The 19,782-nt window shown below is 46.3% G+C and overlaps 1 protein-coding gene and 1 long non-coding RNA gene across 2 annotated transcripts; one reads left to right on the forward strand and one right to left on the reverse strand.

Moving 5' to 3' along the window:
- Positions 1–539: 539 nt before the first annotated feature.
- Positions 540–14,790, reverse strand: LOC148124466 (uncharacterized). The gene is made up of 3 exons (XR_015739830.1): positions 14,774–14,790; positions 3,160–3,280; positions 540–2,168 (listed from the first exon to the last, which is right to left on the reverse strand). It is a non-coding gene; the product is annotated as an uncharacterized LOC148124466 (long non-coding RNA).
- Positions 6,988–17,710, forward strand: LOC113446225 (tumor necrosis factor receptor superfamily member 4). Its single transcript, XM_087914906.1, has 7 exons — positions 6,988–7,208; positions 8,551–8,673; positions 8,999–9,100; positions 11,047–11,113; positions 12,746–12,927; positions 13,873–14,010; positions 15,422–17,710. The coding sequence occupies exons 1-7, from the start codon at positions 7,082–7,084 to the stop codon at positions 15,490–15,492; spliced, it is 810 nt and encodes a 269-aa protein (XP_087771032.1). The 5' UTR covers positions 6,988–7,081; the 3' UTR covers positions 15,493–17,710.
- The last annotated feature ends 2,072 nt before the right edge of the window (positions 17,711–19,782 follow it).

Consider the following 19,782-nt stretch of genomic DNA (forward strand, 5'->3'; position numbering starts at 1 on the left):
CACTTAGCCCCCAGCAGCCCTCCTGGGGAAGAGGGGGGAGGAGGAAGGGGATGATGGCCCTGGGAAGATGGAGGGGGCCACCCCAACCCTGCAGACCTGGAAGGGGGGCACCCAGGGCCTGCCCCTCCCTACCTCGGTCCCCCCCTTGAGGCCAAAGATGGGGGGGGGCAAGAGGAGGGAGGGAAATGCAGGCGCTGGGAAGATGGGGGCTGCAGGCAGGCCAGCTCTTGGGGGCTCTTGCCCACCCACTCTGGCTAAGACCTGCCTGCCCCCATCTTCCCAGCACCTGTGCCCTCTACTTACCTCTACTTACCTGTTCTCACCTGTCCTCGTTGTCCTCTGGTGGTTCCATCAAGTGGTTCCCATTTATTCATACTTACCTTTTGCTGGCTGATGAGGCCAGGATTTCATCTAATAAGCTGGGCTGTTTACCCACCAATACCTTAATATTAGTTTCCCCACCCACCCAAAAAAGGAATTCTAAGTTCCGAAGGATGCACCCCGACACCCAACCTGTTTTACAGAGTGAATTCTCTTTTTTGTTTTTTATTGTTATTTGAACTGCTTGGTGGAAAGCCTTGGGATGCTTTTAGCAAGAAGCTAAGGTACCAACTGAGCTATCTTGGATTAATGCACCAGGGGAGGGAACAAACACAGACACCGCAGGGGTGTCTTCAAAATTTGGCCCCTGCATTCTTTCCCCCATCCCAAATTGGGCAAACACACAAACACACACAGACACACATTGGTTGGAAGCTGGCAAGGGCTCCATGTTGGTTGCCTGGGTCTGGATTCCAGGGAAAATGTGCAATTCTGTATCCTCACCCAGGCTGCCCTGCCTCAAAATAAATCACTGCATCCTTTGGGCACAAAATCCAATTAAAAAGGAGCTTACCTGTGTATTGTATGCATACACACACACACAAGAATACAGTTCAGGGTTGAACTGTGGGGTCTTTGGTGCTCTCCAAACTTGGGTTTTCTGGCAGGCGTTTAATCACCCAGCTTGGTAATGTCATCAGTACCCTGATCACCCCATCCTCACTGCACTGATGATGTTACCTAATTGGGTCATGAGACGTCTGCAAGAAAACCAAGCTCAGAGAGCACCAAGGAGACCCCCCCCCACACACACAGAGACTTCCAGAAGGGAAGCAATGGGTTTCCCCCATTCCCCCCAAGCACAACAGCCTTCCTGCTTCCTTTCTGCCTCCTTCCCAACAACTCCCAGGCAGCCAAACCCGCGGCTGATGGGCCTCCCTGCAGCCTCTAAGCTGCAATAGCACTTAAAAAGACTTCTATGCCGCTTCACGGGGCTTTTACTCCCCGTCTCTAAGCGGTTTGCAGAGTCAACAATGCATTGCACCCCCCAAACAATCCGGGTCCTCGTTTAACCGACCTCGGAAGGACGGGACTCTAAGTCAACCAAATGCCCAGATGGAAACAAACAAGCGAGCGAGCAAACCAACCAACGATGCCCATCAAAGACAGAAACCACAGGAAATCAAAGGAGAGAACGAAAGAAAGATAAGAAGACAGCCCCACACAGACAGGCTGTGCTCTACCATCCAAATAAAAATAATAGAAATTTAAAAAAGGACATGGAGTTTGGAGACTGGATCACTTTGTCGGTCTCAAAAGCTGCTAGTGATGCATAGACCTCCCCCCACAAGAAAAGAACACTGTACCGGTTCCAGCCAGGGAGGTGTCCCCACCCCTGCAAAAAAGGAAGAGGTGGGGTCCTTGACCCCCTCCATGGCTGGTTTGCAGAGCCGTTTCTGCTTCCCCAAGTGTGTCTTTCTAATAAATAAATTTATAAAAAAAAACCCCATCCCACCGAGTCTTTATTTCCTCCCCCCAATACGAATAGTTTAGCAGATTTCCACAGGCCTCCTTGGGGAAGGAACTTCCTTCTTCAGTAAGATGTCCGACGGCGGAGAATCCAGGCTCCATGAATGGGGCTTGGGGGCATCGCCCAGAGCCTCCAAGAGAGAGAGGTCCCATTTTCCTGCTTGGGGGAGACCCGGCTGGGGAGAAGCTTCCCTCCGTAAGGGGACGAGGCCACGCTTCCGGTGGAGGGGTGGGCGAAGCTCCACGGGAGGAAGGTTGCACTGGGGAAGCCGCCGGGAAACTGGCTGTATGCAACACCCGGCCCACCTCTTGGCTACCTGGAGGAAAAAACAGCAAGGAAAGCAAATGAAGCACCTGGGGGGATTCGGGCCCAGGGCCGAGAGCCGAACCAAGCGGAGGGTGCAAACCATTTCAAAAAGAAAAGCTGAAATGCTACCTTTCTTCCAGAGCACAGAGGAGTTAACAGCCCTGGCACTAAGGAGGAGCCCGCGTGGTACGTGCCACGGGCTTTAAAGACTTACGCGTGGCCCCTGCAGGACGGGAAGCTTGATGGGAGAAGAGGGAGGAGCAAACCTTAAGGGACTCAACCTCCAAGTGGAGAATGAGAGAAAGTATCGATAGGACGTCGACAGAGCTGAAGAAGCTTCTTGGATGGGAAGTGAAACATCTTCAAATAATCTCTGAATCTCTGTCTGGTTTTGTTGAGGGGTGGAGAGGGACACGCAAAGGGACGGAGTGAGGGGGGAAGCGGGAAGAAATTTGGAAGCCGGAGCATTTAAAAAGAGAAATAAAGAGGTCAAAAACAACCAGGAAGCCCTTTTTTTGGCATGCAGAGATTGGCTCAAGGCACCTGCCCGGGTGGGTTTTAACAGCACAGAAGAAGAAATTGGGAGTGTGGGGCAAAGGCCTTGAAGATTTGGGGGGTGGCACCCTGAGAAATTCAGTCTTAAGACACAAAGGGAGGCCCTTCCAAGGTTTAAACCCAGACCAGACTACACCCACCCCACCCTAAGAATAAGAATAGAACTAGAATAGAATTAGAATAGAACAGAACAGAATTCAGGAATAGAACAGAATAAACTAGAATATAGGAATAAGAATAGAATAGAGCACAAGAGAATAAGGGCCCTTAATGCACTTGCCATGAAAAACTTTCCATTTCTTGCCTTTCTTCGATGACCCAAGGATGTCAACCATGGTTTCCCTCCCTTGTGTGTTTCCACCACCACCCCTTTCTAGTGTTTTATTTCCCTCCACCACCACCCCGTTTTTTAAAGGCTGCCCTGTGCATGCAAGCTGTTCACTTACCTCTATTTGGCCCCGAAGCCCTGGAAGAAGATTCATTCAATAGCGGGTTCTGGCCGAGTTCATTGCAGCTTTGCACCCCGCCCCCCAAAATAAAATGGCAATTTCGACTTGATATTCGCACCTGCAAAAGAAAAAAATAAAACAAAACTCATGCCCAGGGGCGGCAGAAGCGGCTCTGGCTCAAGCAAAAGAAGTATCGCTTTGCAAATGGGGAGCTTCGCCCCTAAAAAATGCCTTTTCCCCCCTTTTTGGGCCTTAAAAGTGGATTATGAGCGACGCCAGTCAAACTCCCAGCTGCTGCCTTTCCCCGTAATAGGACTTTTTCGACGCTCTAGGCTGCTGGAGAGAAAGGCCCCTTGCAAGGAGGTGTCTATCCGATTGCCTGTCCCGCTCGAATACACTTTTAGCTGGACCGTTTTCAAACATATTTCTCTCTCGCGTGATGCTGGTTTCCCTTCCCCTCCTCCCCGGGCCCGGCAATTGCATATTTTCCCTGCCCCAACCGGTTGCCCCTTGCAGGCAGTCAGCCGGCCGCCTCAATTCGGTTCTATTGGAAAAGATAGGGCGATTGCAAGGGGGCCTAAAGGGGGAGACGTCGCGCCTTGATTGCAACTTAAATGGCGGCCAGCTTGCGATTTCTTCCCTGCACCTGCCATAACGAAAAATGGCCACGAGATGGCAGGCTATTATTGTTAATGCGATTTCCCATAGACTTTGAAAACCGCCGTTTTCATGTAATTTGAGGTCTATTTTCACCCCGTTTCCCCCCCCTAGAGTTATGGGGGACGCAGAGTAAGACCCCACGTCGGATATCGCCACATTTGTAACCTGATTATTTTTATTTATATTACCTTTTGCGATTACTTCCCTGCACCTGCCGTAACGAAAAATATCCACCAGGGGGCAGGCTGTTATGGCGGTGCAATTTCTGTAGTTCACCTGCCATGCGCAAAATGGCCACGAGATGGCGGGCTATTATTATTAAGTTCTTTTCTCCCCCTGCCATGACGCAAAATGGCCACGAGATGGCGGGCTATTATTATTAAGTTCTTTCCTCCCCTGCCATGACGAAAAATGGCCACGAGATGGCGGGCTATTATTATTAAGTTCTTTCCTCCCCTGCCATGACGCAAAATGGCCACGAGATGGCGGGCTATCATTATTAAGTTCTTTTCTCCCCCTGCCATGACGCAAAATGGCCACGAGATGGCGGGCTATTATTATTAAGTTCTTTCCTCCCCTGCCATGACGCAAAATGGCCACGAGATGGCGGCTATTATTATTAAGTTCTTTTCTCCCCTGCCATGACGCAAAATGGCCACGAGATGGCGGGCTATTATTATTAAGTTCTTTCTCCCCCTGCCATGACGCAAAATGGCCACGAGATGGCGGCTATCGATTAAGTTCTTTCTCCCCTGCCATGACGAAAAATGGCCACGAGATGGCGGCTATTATTATTAAGTTCTTTTCTCCCCCTGCCATGACGCAAAATGGCCACGAGATGGCGGGCTATCATGATTAAGTTCTTTCTTCCCCTGCAATGACGAAAAATGGCCACGAGATGGCGGGCTATTATTATTAAGTTCTTTCCTCCACCTGCCATGACGCAAAATGGCCACGAGATGGCGGGCTATTATTGCCAATGTAATTTCCCATAGACTTTGAAAACGGCAGGTTTCATGTAATTTGAGGTCTAGTTTCACACCGTTTTTCCCCTAGAGTTATGGGGGATGCAGAGTAAGACCCCACGTCGGATATCGCCAGATAAAGGCCCCTTGTAAGGAGGTGTCTATCCAATTGCCTGCCCCGCTCGAATACACTTTTAGCTGGACCGTTTTCAAACATGATATTTCTCTCTCGCGTGATGTTGATTTCCCTTCCCCTTCCTTCCCGGGCTCGGTAGCTGGATATTTCCCTGCCCCAACCGGTTGCCCCTTGCAGGCAGTCAGCCGGCCGCCTCAATTCGGTTCTATGGGAAAAGATAGGACGATTGCACGGGGACCTAAAGGCGGGAGACGTCGCGCCTTGATTGCAATCTAAATGGAACGGCGGCCAGGAGCAGGAGGGGGCTGATTTTGCCGAAGGGACTCGTGGAAAATTCTCAGCTTCGCGGAAAAACGCCCAATTGAAAACGGGGTGAAAATAGACCTCAAATTAAATGAAACTCGCGGTTTTCAAAGTCTATGGGAAATTGCATTGACAATAATAGCCTGCCATCTCGTGGCCATTCTGCGTCATGGCAGGTGGAGGAAAGAACTCAATAATAATAGCCCGCAATCTCGTGGCCATTTTGCGTCATGGCAGGTGGAGGAAAGAAATTGCATAGCCATAACAGCCTGCCATCTGGTGGAGGTTTTTCGTTATGGCAGGTGCAGGGAAGAAATCGCAAAAGTCAATATAAATAAAAATAATCAGGTTACAAATGTGGCGATATCCGACGTAGGGTTTTACTCTGCGTCCCCCATAACGCTAGGGAAAAAAACGGGGTGAAAATAGACCTCAAATTACGTGAAACCGCGGTTTTCAAAGTCTATGGGAAATCGCATTGACAATAATAGCCTGCCATCTCGTGGCCATTTTTCGTTATGGCAGGTGCAGGGAAGAAATCGCAAGCTGGCCGCTATTTAAGTTGTAATCAAGGCGCGACGTCCCTCCCCCCTTTAGGCCCCTTTGCAATCGCCCTATCTTTTCCAATAGAACCGAATTGAGGCGGCCGGCTGACTGCCTGCAAGGGGCAACCGGTTGGGGCAGGGAAAATATGCAATTGCCAGGCCCGGGGAGGAGGGGAAGGGAAACCAGCATCACGCGCGAGAGAAATATGTTTGAAAACGGTCCAGCTAAAAGTGTATTCGAGCGGGACAGGCAATCGGATAGACACCTCCTTGCAAGGGGCCTTTCTCTCCAGCAGCCTAGAGCGTCGAAAAAGTCCTATTGGGGAAAAGGCAGCAGCTGGGAGGTTGCCTGGCGTCGCCATCTCGTGGCCATTTTGCGTCATGGCAGGTGGAGGAAAGAACTTAATAATAATAGCCCGCCATCTCGTGGCCATTCTGCGTCATGGCAGGTGGAGGAAAGAAATTGCACATTAATAGCCCGTCATCTCGTGGCCATTCTGCGTCATGGCAGGTGGAGGAAAGATATTGCACATTAACAATAATAGCCCGCCATCTCGTGGCCATTTTGCGTCATGGCAGGTGGAGGAAAGAAATAATAATAGCCCGCCATCTCGTGGCCATTTTGCCTCATGGCAGGTGGAGGAAAGAACTTAATAATAAAAGCCCGCCATCTCGTGGCCATTTTGCGTCATGGCAGGTGAAGTACAGAAATTGCAGAGCAAAAACAGCCTGCTACCTGGTGGAGGTTTTTCGTTATTCAAACTACCGAACTGCCAACCTTTCTGATTGACAAGCTCAGCGTCTTAGCCCCTGAGCCACCACATCCATAATTAAACTAGACAATACCCATTTGCCCCCTGGCATTTTTTCCAGTGCAGAGCAATAGCAATAGCACTTAGATTTATATACCACTTCACAGTGCTTTTTACAGCCCTCTCTAAACAGTTTACAAGGTCAGCCTCTTGGCCCCAACAATCTGGGTCCTCAGTTTACCAACGTCGGAAGGACATAAAGCTGAGTCAACCATGAGCTGGTGAGACTCGAACTGCTGGGAGCTGGCAGACAGCAGAAGTCGCCTGCAATATTGTGAGTCTGCATTAGTGCCGACAAGCCCCACACTGGGGGAGGCGCCAAATTGACGCAAACTTCTCACCTATGGTAAAGCACCTGATATTCAAAGAGATCTCAGATCTCTGAAGAGGCTCATGAAAGTCAGAGGAGATCCGGCCTTGCGGTGCTCACACAGGATTGTGGGTTTTTCTTCCTCCCCCTTCAAGCACAGCAGCGTTTGTGAGTTTGTGGCACGGGACATGAAGCGGAGTTTGGGGTTGATTTCACTGGCTGTGTCTCTTTGGTCCTCTCTGGGATGGGGGCTATCGTGTTCGAACAAGGAATATCTCCTCCCAAATGTGAAATGCTGCAAATATTGTCCTGCAGGTTAGTGACGCTGAAGATTTTGGGGGGCATTTGAACTCAAATCCTGTTTGAATCCACCCTTTCTGCATTTATGGGTTCCCGGGCTGTCACTTTAGGAAATATCCAGTTTTTTTTTTTTATCCTTTGCATTCTGGGGCTGCTCTATCCAAAATGGTTTTCAATTGTTTGCAAAGGGAAGAAAAAAAATTCAGATTTTTCTGGCTGGCATGGGGGTAAACTTGGAGGTGTCCTTGATTCTCTAGCACTTTAAAAAAAAAATACTAATTTTAAAATTGACATCCAATGCTGACTCTCCTGTACTGACATTGTCCTGGATGTTTCTCAGCCCTCCCAGTCTAGCTTACTCAGTTAGAAACTCCTGGTGGTCTCCCATCCGAAGACTCTTGGGTGGCAGTTTGAGGAATGGCCCCAAATTAATTGGATGCTGTCTCTTTATTTAATAATCAGGCTTGGTGTGGTTTGAATTGCAATGTTGATTTCTTCTGAAAGGTTCAGTCAAGGGGTACGTACCTCACCGGGAGGGTGTGGGGGAGAAATTCCAGTCTGGTCAACCCTCCTTTGTAAGACTCTATAAAATCAGGGAGAGGCTGAATTTCTCCATTTTTCCCCCCACGTAAATTTTCACTGTTTTGTCCTCATGAATATGCTCTCATTTTGAGTTTGGTGTGTGTGTGTGTTGTAAGAGAGAGAGAGGGGGTCAGACAGAGAGAGAGAAAGACAGCGACAGAGACAGAAAGAAAAGAGAAGGGAGAGAGACAGAGATAGAGACAGAGAGGAGGAGAAAGAGAGAGACAGAGACAGAGAAGGGAAAGAGGACAAAGAGAGAGACAGAGACAGATAGAGAGAAGAGAGAAGGGAGAAAGAGAAAGACACAGAGAGAGACAGAGAGAGAGAGACAGAGAGATAGAGACAGAGGAGGAGAAAGAGAGAGACAGAGACAGATAGAGAGAAGAGAGAAGGGAGAAAGAGAGAGACAGAGAGATAGAGACAGAGAGGAGGAGAAAAGAGAGAGAGAGAGAGAGAGAGAGAGAGAGAAACTGCTGGGCTGGGGATTACAATTCCCATCCTCCTTAACCATGATAACTGACAGGTCTTCAGCAGGATGTCTGGCCAAATAGTTCCGCTGTTAGTCAAAGTGTCCAGCTAGCTGAAGAGGGCCCTGAGTTCTAATCCCTCCTCAAAGGAAGGTTGATGACCACTCAACCTACCTTGCAGGATTGTTTGGAGGGTGACACGGAGAGGGAAACTGAGCTTCCCGGAGGATGGCCTGTCATTTGGGGGCGAGGGGGGGGTTGCATGAACGAGGCTCCGTTTCCATCTGCAAACATCGTCTTGCCTTTAGGAGAAGAACTGGTGAAACGCTGCACGGTGGCATCCCCGACCAAGTGCGAGCCTTGCGATGAGAATTACTACAACGACGCCTATACCTACTCACGGTGTAAACCTTGCACCGACTGTAACACTGGTAAGGCCCCGTCGGCAAACGAGACCACCGCAACCTCCTTCCTGGCTTCCTTCGCAGGAAAAAGTGTTGTTTTGTGGTTTGACAAATGGTGGCTTAGGTCTGGGTTGGTTTTGAATGGCTTTTTCCTGTGTTATAAATCTAAAACTGTATGTATGTATGTATGTATGTATGTATGCAGAGTTTGGCCCTGAAATGTTGCTTTCTGAGCTATCCAAACCACACTGAAACTTTTCCCATTTCCAGGAAGCTCCGCTAGACATGGTGCCCAGAAATTATCCGAAATCTCACTCTTTGCAGTCCAGAATTGATGTTTTATTTCTCATAGACCGAGGCCTCCAGGAGATAAGACCATGCCAGAGGACTTCAAACGCTGTCTGCACCTGTCTTCCTGGCCATGCTCCCAAAGAAAACCAACTTGAGGAGAAAAGTAAGGACCGAGGATGGCGTTTCAGGGAAGAGAGAGAGAGAGAGAGAGAGAGAGAAATGGGCCCATCCAAAGTCAAACCTAGTGGGATATATCAATCATTGCCCAGGGTGCTGTTTTGGAAAAGGTGATGTTTTTTCTCAAATTTGTTCCCAAATAGGCTTCTTGATCGGTCCTTTTCTTCCCTTGGTGTGGGGAACATATATCTACCCAAGAAAGGGCGCAGAGAAGAGCAACAGAGATGCTCAGAGGCTAAATTGTACGATTGCAGTGTGAACCTGGGTAGGTCTGGCCTAAAGAAGGGTCCGATGTCAACTCGTAAAGCATCCCTGGCCTGCTCTTGAGTTGCCATAGGCAGGAGGGGGCGGGAAAACTGATGGAGCGGCATGGCAGCCACCACCAGAAGCACATTCCATGCATACCTTCTTCAAAGCTGTATCCCAGGCTACCGGGACCAACCGCAGAGGTGTGAGCTCTACAGCCCTCGAAAGTGCTCCGGTTGGAGAATGTGATTTATGACACACCCTGGGGGCGGGGCGGGGGGGGGAAAACAGGGTCATAACAACAGGGTGTAAATTACATGAAGCAGAGCTGGACTTCATTTGGGGATGTGTCGATATGTTGCTCTCCTAAAATAACTGGATTTCTTTTGAAACTTGGCTCGAGGCTCATGCTTTAATTAGGGCATCCGTCGGAACCCTGACATTTGGGGGGGGGCATGAGCAGGTCTTCTGGTGCTTGAGGGGGCTGTCACAGAGAAGAAGGGGTCGACTCATTCTCCAAAGCAGCAGAGAGCAGGATGAGAAGAGAGCCAGCGTAGAACTAAGGAGAAATTTTGTGACCGTGAGAACAATTGCAGTTAATCCTTGACTTCCAACCATCCGTTTAGTGACCGCTCAAAGTTGCAACGGCACTGGGGAAAGTGACCTGTGACCCTTTTTCACACTTACAACTGTTGCAGCATCCCCCGTGGTCACGTGATCAAAATTCAGAGGCTTGGCAACTGGCATGTACTTGTGGACGGTTGCAGAGTCCCAGGGTCCCTTTCTGACAAGCAAAGTCAGTGGGGAAGCCAGATTCCGCTCCACAACTAGGTTGCTAACTTATCCACTGCAGTGATTCACTTAACAATGAGTGGCAAGAAAGGTCGTAAAACGAGGCAAAGCTCATGTAACTGCTTAGCAATGGAAAATTCAGGCTCAATTGTGGTCGTACGTTGAGGACGGCTTGCAATCAACGGAAGAGCTTGTTTCCTGAGGTTGTGGGTGTGCTCCATTACTGGAGGTTTCCGACAATAGACCGGACAGCTTCTTGACTGGAATGTTAATAGATCTCCTGCCTTGAACAGAGGGTTGGACTAGAAGACCTCTTGAGGTCCCTTCCAGCCCTCTATTGTTCAATTAAGATGGATTTCCTGGCCCAATTAGAAGGGTGTGTAGGAAAGCTGGGATATAAATCAAACACACACACACCAACAAAATAGCCACAGTGTCTCAGAGTTGGCTATCTGTCAGGATTCTGGCAGTTACTCCAATTAAATCATGAGCCTCGAGCCACACTCCCAAAACTAACAAAGATTTATTTGAGGGTAACATTCTACCTCCGGCATTTACCTGGGCGTAGCCAACTCTGAGATACGTAACTCACTGTCACCCTTGATCCCCCACCCCTCTGGGTGTATCACGTCCACAGCTAAGAGTGGAATGCTCTCCAATTAGATTTTTGCGCCTTCAGTCATCTAATCGGCGTTTGAAGAAAATATGAATGGAATGTACTTTCGATTCCACACTGCCGCCTGCTCTTTCAAACTCCCCCCGCCCCACACCTTTCTGTTGTCAACTATAAAACGTGTATACAAAATGTTTTATGAGTTGACACACAGGGGCTCCTAGCCAATCAGCAAATTTTGTTCAAAGCTTCATTCGTTTCTCCTCTGCGTCATTTTGCAGGATGCAAACCCTGTCCCAGAGGGTATTTTTCCAAAGGAGGGAACATGAAATGTCGCCCTTGGACCAAGTATGTATTTCCTTAAATGAACCTCGCGTGAATGGTGCATTGAATGGAAAGGTGTGTGTGTGTGTGTGTGTGTGTGTGTGTGTGTGTGTGTGTGTGTTAGCTCTTCCAGGTAGGCCAGGTGGAGAAACCATCCCTGATTCACCCCAATTGGAGTTTGTTGGTTTTGATGCATCCTTGGCTTGGTGGGACTTGTTCAGAAATAAGGAGAAACTTTCTGACTGGGAGAACAATCAACCCATGGAACAGAAGTTGCCCTCAGAAGTTGTGGGAGCTTCATCGCTGGAGGCTTTCAAGAAGAGACTGGACTCCCATCTGTCAGAAATGGTGTAGGGTCCCTTGCTTGGGCAGGGTGGGGTTGGACTAGATGACCTACAAGGTCCCTTCCATCTTTGATATTCTGTAGTCAGTGAAACAGGAGTTGCCTTTGGAAGTTGTGGGAGCTTCATCCCTGGAGGCTTTCAAGAAGAGACTGGACTGCCACTTGTCAGAAATGATGTAGGGCCTTCTGCTTGGGGTGCGGGGTTGGACTAGATGACCTATAAGGTCCCTTCCAACTCTGATTATCTGTTATTTGTTATCTGAAGTGCATCTTGGCTTGGTTTAAATCAGAGGTCTCCAAACTTGGCAACTTTAAGACTTGTGGCCTTCACCTCCCAGAATTCTCCAGCCAGCTATGCTCCTGCCAACTATGCTATGCTGGCTGGAGAATTCTGGGAGGTGAAGTCCACAAGTCTTAAAGTTGGCCAAGTTTGGGGATCCCTGGTTTAAATGGAAGTTTGAATGCTGGGGAGGAAATGCCGTTGGGTGCAGCTGTTCCTTCATGGGTTTAGAGGTATTTCGCTGTTGCCCGATGGCAAGAGAGAGGCCGAGTGAGATAAGGTGGGTGCCAGATGTGTGAACGCTGATGTCAAAACGGATTCAAACTTTCCCCTGTATTCTCTTCGCTTGATAAAAAATAGGAAGTGGGGGGTGGATTGGCAAGCAAGATGGGGGTGGGTGGGAGCAGGTGCCACAGCGTAACCGGCTGGTTCCCAAAACAAAATGAATGGAAGTGATTGGTGGACGTCATGGACTGTGGGTGGCCAAGCAGGGAAAGAGGGAATGAACTAGGCCTGCTTTTGCGTGGGAAAACCCAGAGCTGGTTTTGCTTCTTCCGTGCCAAAGTGGATTTATTCAATAAAGCTTTATACTCTCGGAAAAAAATAATGTCCCGGAGAGTTTCTTTTCCTGGATTTCGCCAACCGGGCAGGTTGATATCTGAAAAGAGAGCGCGAACGAAATCTCAAGCCCTTGGAAAGCGAGAAGTGTAAAGGAAGAGATTGCAACCTGTGGGGTGTTTTTTTAAAAAAAAAATCTCGGGGACTGTAAGGCCTGTGGATTTCAGCTCCCAGAATACCCATGCTGGCTGAGGGAATTCTGGGAGTTGAAGTCCGCAGGTTTTGGCCTAGATGTAATCAAGAAATCCTGATTTGAAACTAACCACCCTGGATTCTTTTTGGCACAAGACAGGACGAGTAGCAATTTCTACAAAGTGTCGTTGTTATTGTGATTGTGATAATGATGATGTTCAGTAACAGCACCGCATCCTTTTGTCTTGAAATCTGGCTGCAAATGATTCCTTCCATTTTGTAGTTGCACAGCCAGCGGCAGCCAAACCCTACGGCCCGGGAAGCAGGATGAGGATGCGATTTGTGACACACCATCCAGCAAGATTCCCACCCAGGGCACCATCCCGCAACCCACTCCCTTTCCAAAGACCCCTGTCCTCACCATGGAGCTGGATTCCTCTCCGACGGTTGTGCCTACAAATCCAGGTAAATTACCAGGCATGTGTGAAGGGGCGAGGAAGTTTACTCCTTAAAATTTAGAAAGTCCGCAGGGGGAAAAACAGCAGAGGTGGGGGCTTCCTAGAATGTGGAATAAGAGAGCTGAAAGGAACCTCGGATGTCATCTGGTCCAACCCCTTGTTCAGGCAGGAGACCCTATATAGAGTAGAGTAGAGTAGAGTAGAATAACAGAGTTGAAAGGGACCTTGGAGGTCTTCTAGTCCAACCCCCTGCCTAGGCAGGAAACCCTACACCACTTCAGACAAATGGTTATCCAATTTCTTGTTTAGAACTTCCAGTGTTGGAGCCTTCACAACTTCTGGAGGCAGGTTGTTCCACTGATTAATTGTTCTAACTGTCAGGGAATTTCTCCTTAGTTCTAGGTTGCTTCTTTCCTTGAGTTTCCATCCGTTGCTTCTTGTCCTGCCTTCTCAGGGGCTTTGGAGAATAGCTTGACTCCCTCTTCTTTGGGGCAGCCCCTGAGATACTGAAACACTGCTATCCTGTCTCCCCTGGTCCTTCTTTTCATCAGACTAGACATACGCAGTTCCTGCAAACTTTCTTCCTATGTTTTATCCTCCAGTCCCCTAATCCTCTTTGTTGCTCTTCTCTGCACTCTTTCCAGAGTCTCAACATCTTTTTTACATCGTGGCGACCAAAACTGAATGCAGGATTCCAAGTGTGGCCTTATATAGACAAACGGCCGTCCAGTCTCTTCTTAAAAGCTTCCAGTGTTGAAGGACCCACAACTTCTGGTGTTGAGCCGTTCCACTGGTTAATTGTTCTCCCTGGCGGGCAATTTCTCTCCTTGATTAGTTTCCATCCGTTGCTTCTGGTCTTGCCTTTTCTAGCTTGCAAAGAAATTGGGGGAAAGCAAGAGGAATGAACGCTTCAATCGGACTTTCCTCTTCGGTTTTATTTTATTTATTTTAGGATTTGTATGGATTCTGATCACCTTGGTCCTCCTGCTGGCCGTAGCTGGGGCCTTGGTCCTCCTGTTCTCTTATCGCAGGACGAAGAAAAAGAAACTGGACATTTTGCGCAACGAGATTTATGCCATCCCTTGCAAGGGTGAGTTTGGGGCTGGCGCCGAAAGGCGGGTTAAAAATGTGAGATTGTTGGCTTTGAGGGACTCCTTTCAAGGCCAGATAGGGCTGAATATAAGCCGACGAATTACTCCCCTTTCTTATTTAATAATGTTTCTCCCCTTTTTATATTATTAATATGAGGAGCAGGAGGAGGAGGGGGGCGTTTTACTGCAGTTGGCTAATTGTTTTCTAGTGAAATTTGTTGCCATTCCTGCCAAATGACGAGAAGTCCTCGATGTACGACTGTAATTGGGACCTGGCAGTTGTTAAGTGAGCCACAGCCAATTTTAAGACCCCTTTTTTTTGGCATGGTTGTTGGGCAAATCACTGCAACTTTTAAGCGAACCACGCTTAAAACCAGTCGTTAAGCAAACCCAGCTCCCTCATTTAACTTTGGCTTGTCAGAATTAGCTGGGAGGGTCACCAACGCAGGTCATATGACCCCAGGATGCTGTAACCATTGTAAACCCAGGCCGGTTTACTAAACGCCCAAATTTTGATCACGGCGGATGGACATAAGTGCAAGGACTGCCCCAGTCCCCCGTCCGTTGTGGGAATCAAAGCGTCTTTCCACGTTCGTGCATAAAGTACACTCGTTTCCATCAACACATATAACATCAAAGGTGAGCTCCAATTTCCCCCCACCCCCAAAGCCTCTTTCCATGAAACCCAAAAGAAAAGTTTCCGGTTTTATCTTTACTGTTCACTTTGACAATCTTCTGTATCAGGATGCGAACCTTACTCACTGTGGATATTTCTTTGATGATGAAAAAGTCCCTTCTTGGCATTTCCAGCTGGTTGCAATTGGCTGCAAAAGTTGAAGGAGTTAGCAGAAAACGGCTAGAGGGGGCCGTTCTGATGAAAGAAAAGAAAACAGAACAGACAACCACTTTTGTTTCTGCTTGGAAATTTTTGTGCCTGGGGTGGGGGAAAAAAATGAAAACTTTTGATTTGGGGCTTTGCTGGTTAGATAAATTTGTTGCTACAGAAATGACTACTTTACATGATTAGGCAAAAGTTAAAAAGTTGAGGTTTGGTGTTATTATCTTATTCTGCTGCACCCAACACCGTCTCTTTCTTTCCTTCCCTCTTTTGCTACACTTTTCCCTTCCCTTTCTCCCTCCCCTCTTTTTCCTATTCTTTTCTTTTTTATATATTTTATATTATAAACTAATCAGCCAAAAGCATAGGTACGAGAACTGGTCGTACGTCACTTTTTTCAGACCAGTTGTAACTTCTGGCGGTTGCTAAACAAATCTTTGCAAGTCAAGAACTACTTGCAGCTTCGTTACAAGCTGAGAAATGAGTCATTAAAGATTATGCTTAAATTGCAATTTTCATATCATCTTTTGATATCTTTGAAACGTAATTTTTCCCTCGTCTTCTTCTTTCAGAAGAGAACGATTTTCGAATGCCAATCCAAGAACAAGAAGTCGGGGATAAATCCGAATTTGTTCAGGGCTGACCTACGAAAAGGAACAACAGCGATAATAATAATTTTAAAAAACCCGAATTTTGACTTCTGAATCAGAAATAGCTCAGAGTTCATGTTTTTCAACCGTTTCTTTTTTTTTATTCTGAATGAATCAGCGTCTTTTCCGTATCATTTTTTTTTTCCGTTTCTCCCACCTGATACTGTTTCCATTTTTCTTCTTCTTCTTCTTCTTGTGGTTCCTTTTGAAGAACCTGCCCGAATTTATATATTCATATATTTTTTTCACAGCCTTCTTTGTTTTAAAAAAAGAATGTGAAAAACTGCTTGCAAATCATTTTATTCTTCCGTTTTTATTCATCCAAGGATAACAGGAAGACTCATAGTAACCCTTGATTTCTTAGGAAAGTTGAGGCATTATAATCAGAAACCTAAGAATTATAACAAGGAAGTTAGATGGGCCCAGCTGATATTAATATAATTATTACAATAATGTAATAATAATTATTATTATTAATATTTGTTGTTCAGCTTCTAATACTTCAGGCTGTAAATGAGAGCAAGCAATAGTGATTTTTTCAATTTACATCGCGGAATGCAACAGAATTCAATTAAAGCCAAACAAGCTTTGAAGTTAAAATACTTTAAAAAGAGAAGCTGGCAACAGATATCAGCTTTTATAAAAGCAATATATGCCATGTTGTATTTTTTTTAAGTTGAATACCCTTCAACTTTTCGCTCTGTTTCTTGAAGGAAATATTAACTTTACTCCCCAAAAGGGAGCCTGATAGGCATAAATATATATAGATGTAAGTCCTCAGTTAGATCCACTGGATCTCCATGGCTATTCAGGGGATTTTATTGGCACATAAAATGCCAGGGCTGTAATACAAAGATTGGGGTTTGATCTTGCAAAAGACCATCTTACTTGTAGGTGAAATGGTAAAAGAGGTTGTTTTTTAAAAATAAAAATAAAAATTAGATTTGCCAGGCTCTTGGTCAAAACTAAGAACAGAGAAAGTTTTCCAATTTAGGGCAAACTTGCCCAGGGAACTGTACAGTTCACAAATAAGGAACACTTATACAATTTGTTGCACTGTAGAATTTGTTCTAATTTCATTAGATGCTGCCTCCAAATGTCTTTAAGTATGACTTTCAAAGGGATCTGATTTTTGAAACGTCTGTTTGAATGGACTATTTTAAGATTCCGCCGATCATTTTTTTTTAATTCACCCACACCCATCTTGATGATACAAAATATTTGGATCTCCTTTGATTATTCTCTTGCCCTTCTTCAACGTTTTGAAGAGAGGAAGAGGAGGAGGAGGAGGAGGAAGAGGAGGAGGCCTGAGACCTGATGTAAAAATACTATTTTCTTTTTTATTACATAATGTTGAACTGTAAATGTGGTTCCTTTGCAAAATCCTACAAATGCTTTTCATGTCTGTTGGTCTGTTTCTGGCTAAGCTTGTGGGGTGGGTGCGCGGCCAAGTACACTGAAAAACAGGATGGAAATGTCCCCAAATGGAACATCTTCTGAGCTTTGGACCAGAAAGCAGGAGAATGTGAGTTCAAATCTCGCTTTAGGCATGAAAGCTGGCAGGGCCAAACTCCCTTTCTCTCAGCTCACCTCACCCCCACAGGGCTGTTGTTGTGGGGAAAATAGGAGGAGGAAGGTGCCCTGGATATGTTTGTCACCCTGAAATTATTTGTAAAAATAATAAATACAGGATATAAACTGTGTGAAATTTTCTGTGCTTCTTTTTCTTCGCACAAGCATAAAGGTGTATGTCACTTTGGCTAAAGCCAATCTTCTTTTCCTTGATCATCTGATTTTCATTTGCTTCTAGTAATGCTCCAAGCAACCCTAAAGGTTTGTAAATGAACCTCTGAGGTCATCTAGTCCAACCCCCGTGATTCAAGAAATTGGCTTCCCTAAATTCCTGGGCAGATAAGCAAATAACTGGCTTCAAACTTCTGAAAACCCATCACTTCGTTTAGCAGACCAGAATCTGTAAAGCCTCTGACTTGTTTAGCTTTAGCTCTTATACCCTCCACTGGCTGAGGAATTCTGGAATTGAAATCCACACATCTTAAAGTTGCCACGGTGGAGAAACCTTGCTATAGAGTCTTCATATCAAGATGCCTTCTGGGAATTTAGCTATTTTTGAAACCCATCTGGTGGCTGGGAGTTCCATAAGGTAACTTGGGTATAGAAAGACATTACATTATTGAATGGCTTAAATCTAACTTCAGAGAATGCCTCCACATTCTCCTTGTAAATCTGTTTTCCTCTACCAAGATTAGAGAGAAAGAAGAAAAAGAAAGAAAGGAGGGAGGGAAGGAGGAGGAGAGAGAGAGAGAAATAGAAACAGAAAGGGAAAGAAGAGAGAAAGAAAAGGAAGGAAGGAATCTATTGATATGGAAAAAAAATGTGATTTTCTTCCCCAGCTTTTGAGTTTTGACTTCTTCAACCTAAATTTCTTCAACTTAGCAAAAGGCCATTTCTCTCTTAAAATAAAGCGAGAATCGTCCGACCGTTTCTTACAGTTTCTTAAAATTGCCGCAAGCTTCCTGAAAACTGATGGGCCATTTTCCTATTTTATAACAATTTTCCGTTCTTCCTCCTCACACACACACACACACCCCCTTTTTTTTTTTTTTGGTACAAATGCTATTTGGTATAAATCTGAAAAGAATATTTTGAAATGTCAACAAACCAATCAATGGCAGAATATATTTTAAAGAAAATAGGGAATTCTCTCTCTCTCCTCCCTTCCTTTCTCTCTCTCCCTTCTCTCTCTCCCTCCTTTCTCTCTCCTTTTCTCTCTCCTCTTTCTCTCCTCTTTTCTCTCCCTCTTTCTCTCTCATTTTCTCTCCCTCTCTTCTCCTCTTCTCTCTCTCTCCCTCTCTCCTCTCTCTCTCTCTCCCTTCTCTCTCCCTCTCTTCTCTCCCTCCCTCTCTCTCCTCTTTCTCTCTCCCTCCCTCCTTCTCTCTCTCTCCCTCTCTTTCTCTCTCCGTCTCTCTCTCTCTTTCCAACGATTTTCACAGCCCCTTTCACTCCTCTGATGAATCATACCCATAGTCATTAAGTAACAGACAATCTTCAAGATTGTATCACCTGACTTCTTTTCAGACACCAAACAAAAATAATTTTAGAAAAATCTGCATATGAAAGAACCTTTGCATATTCAGAAATAGCTGAGGCATCAGTGCTCCCTTCATACTAATCGGTTTTCCGTAATTCATTGCAAGAAGAGGGGGGACGGGGGAGGGACTTTCCCTTTCAAAGATGCTGATGCTTGTAAAATCAATTCTGCTCTCCTAATCCAGTTTTGTTCGGGGGACCTTAGTTCCAAGTTTATCCTAGCTTGGCTCTTCATGTCTGAATCCAGTTTCTGGTTAGGATAACACTAATAAAGATTAAGACTGTATTTAATAAAGGGTAGTTGTTGTTTTTTACTGATCAGGAAGTGACTGGTAACTGGACTTCTTTTCTTCCATTTAGCTCTGCCTGGATGACTTGAGAATATTAATGGACAACTTAGTTATTGTTATAACTAAAGGAGTATTGGCAATACTCTCCACCCAAATCATATGTCCCTTGGCACTAATTCTGACCGATTGTGACTTTCTTTTGGTCAGGGTATGTTAGTAGGTAGGTAGGTAGGCAGGCAGGCAGGCAGGCAGGCGGGAAGGCAGAGAGACAGATAGATATAAGAGAAACAGAGACAGGGGAGGGAGGGAGATGGAGAGAGAAAGGGAGAGAAAGAGAGAAAGAAAGTGAAAGAGAGAGAAAGAGGGATAGAAAGAGAGAGAAGGAGAGAGAGAGAAAGGGAGAGAAAGAAGAAAGAGAAAGAAAGTGAAAGAGAGAGACAAAGAGAAAGGGAGAGAAAGAGAGAGAGAAAGAGAAGGAGAGGGAGAAAGGGAAAGAAGAGAGAAAGAAAAAAGCGTGAGAGAGAGAGAGACAGAGACAAAGAGGGGCAGAAAGAGTGAGAAAAAAAACAAACCAAACCACAGATCTTCCCCTACATTGAAACCCAGTGACAGGGTTTGGCTGGGAAGGAAACGGGTAAAAACTCACATGAAAAGCCCACAGGTGTGTGTGGAGGGGCACCTGCAAAGCCAAGCCTTGTGTTTGCTGCTGAATTCGCACAACTACCCCCACCCCCCTTTTTTTTTGGCAAGGTTTCGCAGCCCTTGTTGTATTTCCTGCCTGCTGCCTTTTCCCCCCCACCTACTTTCATCCGAAAAGTCAGCCTTTTCGTGGCCGAGCTCCACCGCGTCGCTCAGGGAATGTCCCTTGTGATGAGGGCGGCGTAG

The sequence above is a fragment of the Pseudonaja textilis genome, chromosome 18 (assembly GCF_049901715.1).
Source record: "Pseudonaja textilis isolate UNSWEBS1 chromosome 18, rPseTex1.2, whole genome shotgun sequence".
Classification (NCBI taxonomy): domain Eukaryota; kingdom Metazoa; phylum Chordata; class Lepidosauria; order Squamata; family Elapidae; genus Pseudonaja; species Pseudonaja textilis.

What these genes read in the sequence shown, in the direction of transcription:
- LOC113446225 (XM_087914906.1), top strand. Translation starts at nt 7,082, where the DNA reads ATGAAGCGGAGTTTGGGGTTGATTTCACTGGCTGTGTCTCTTTGGTCC. An exon ending in TTGCACCGACTGTAACACTG is followed by an intron (nt 8,674 to 8,998) that starts GTAAGGCCCCGT and finishes TATTTCTCATAG; the next exon opens with ACCGAGGCCTCCAGGAGATA. An exon ending in AAACCAACTTGAGGAGAAAA is followed by an intron (nt 9,101 to 11,046) that starts GTAAGGACCGAG and finishes GTCATTTTGCAG; the next exon opens with GATGCAAACCCTGTCCCAGA.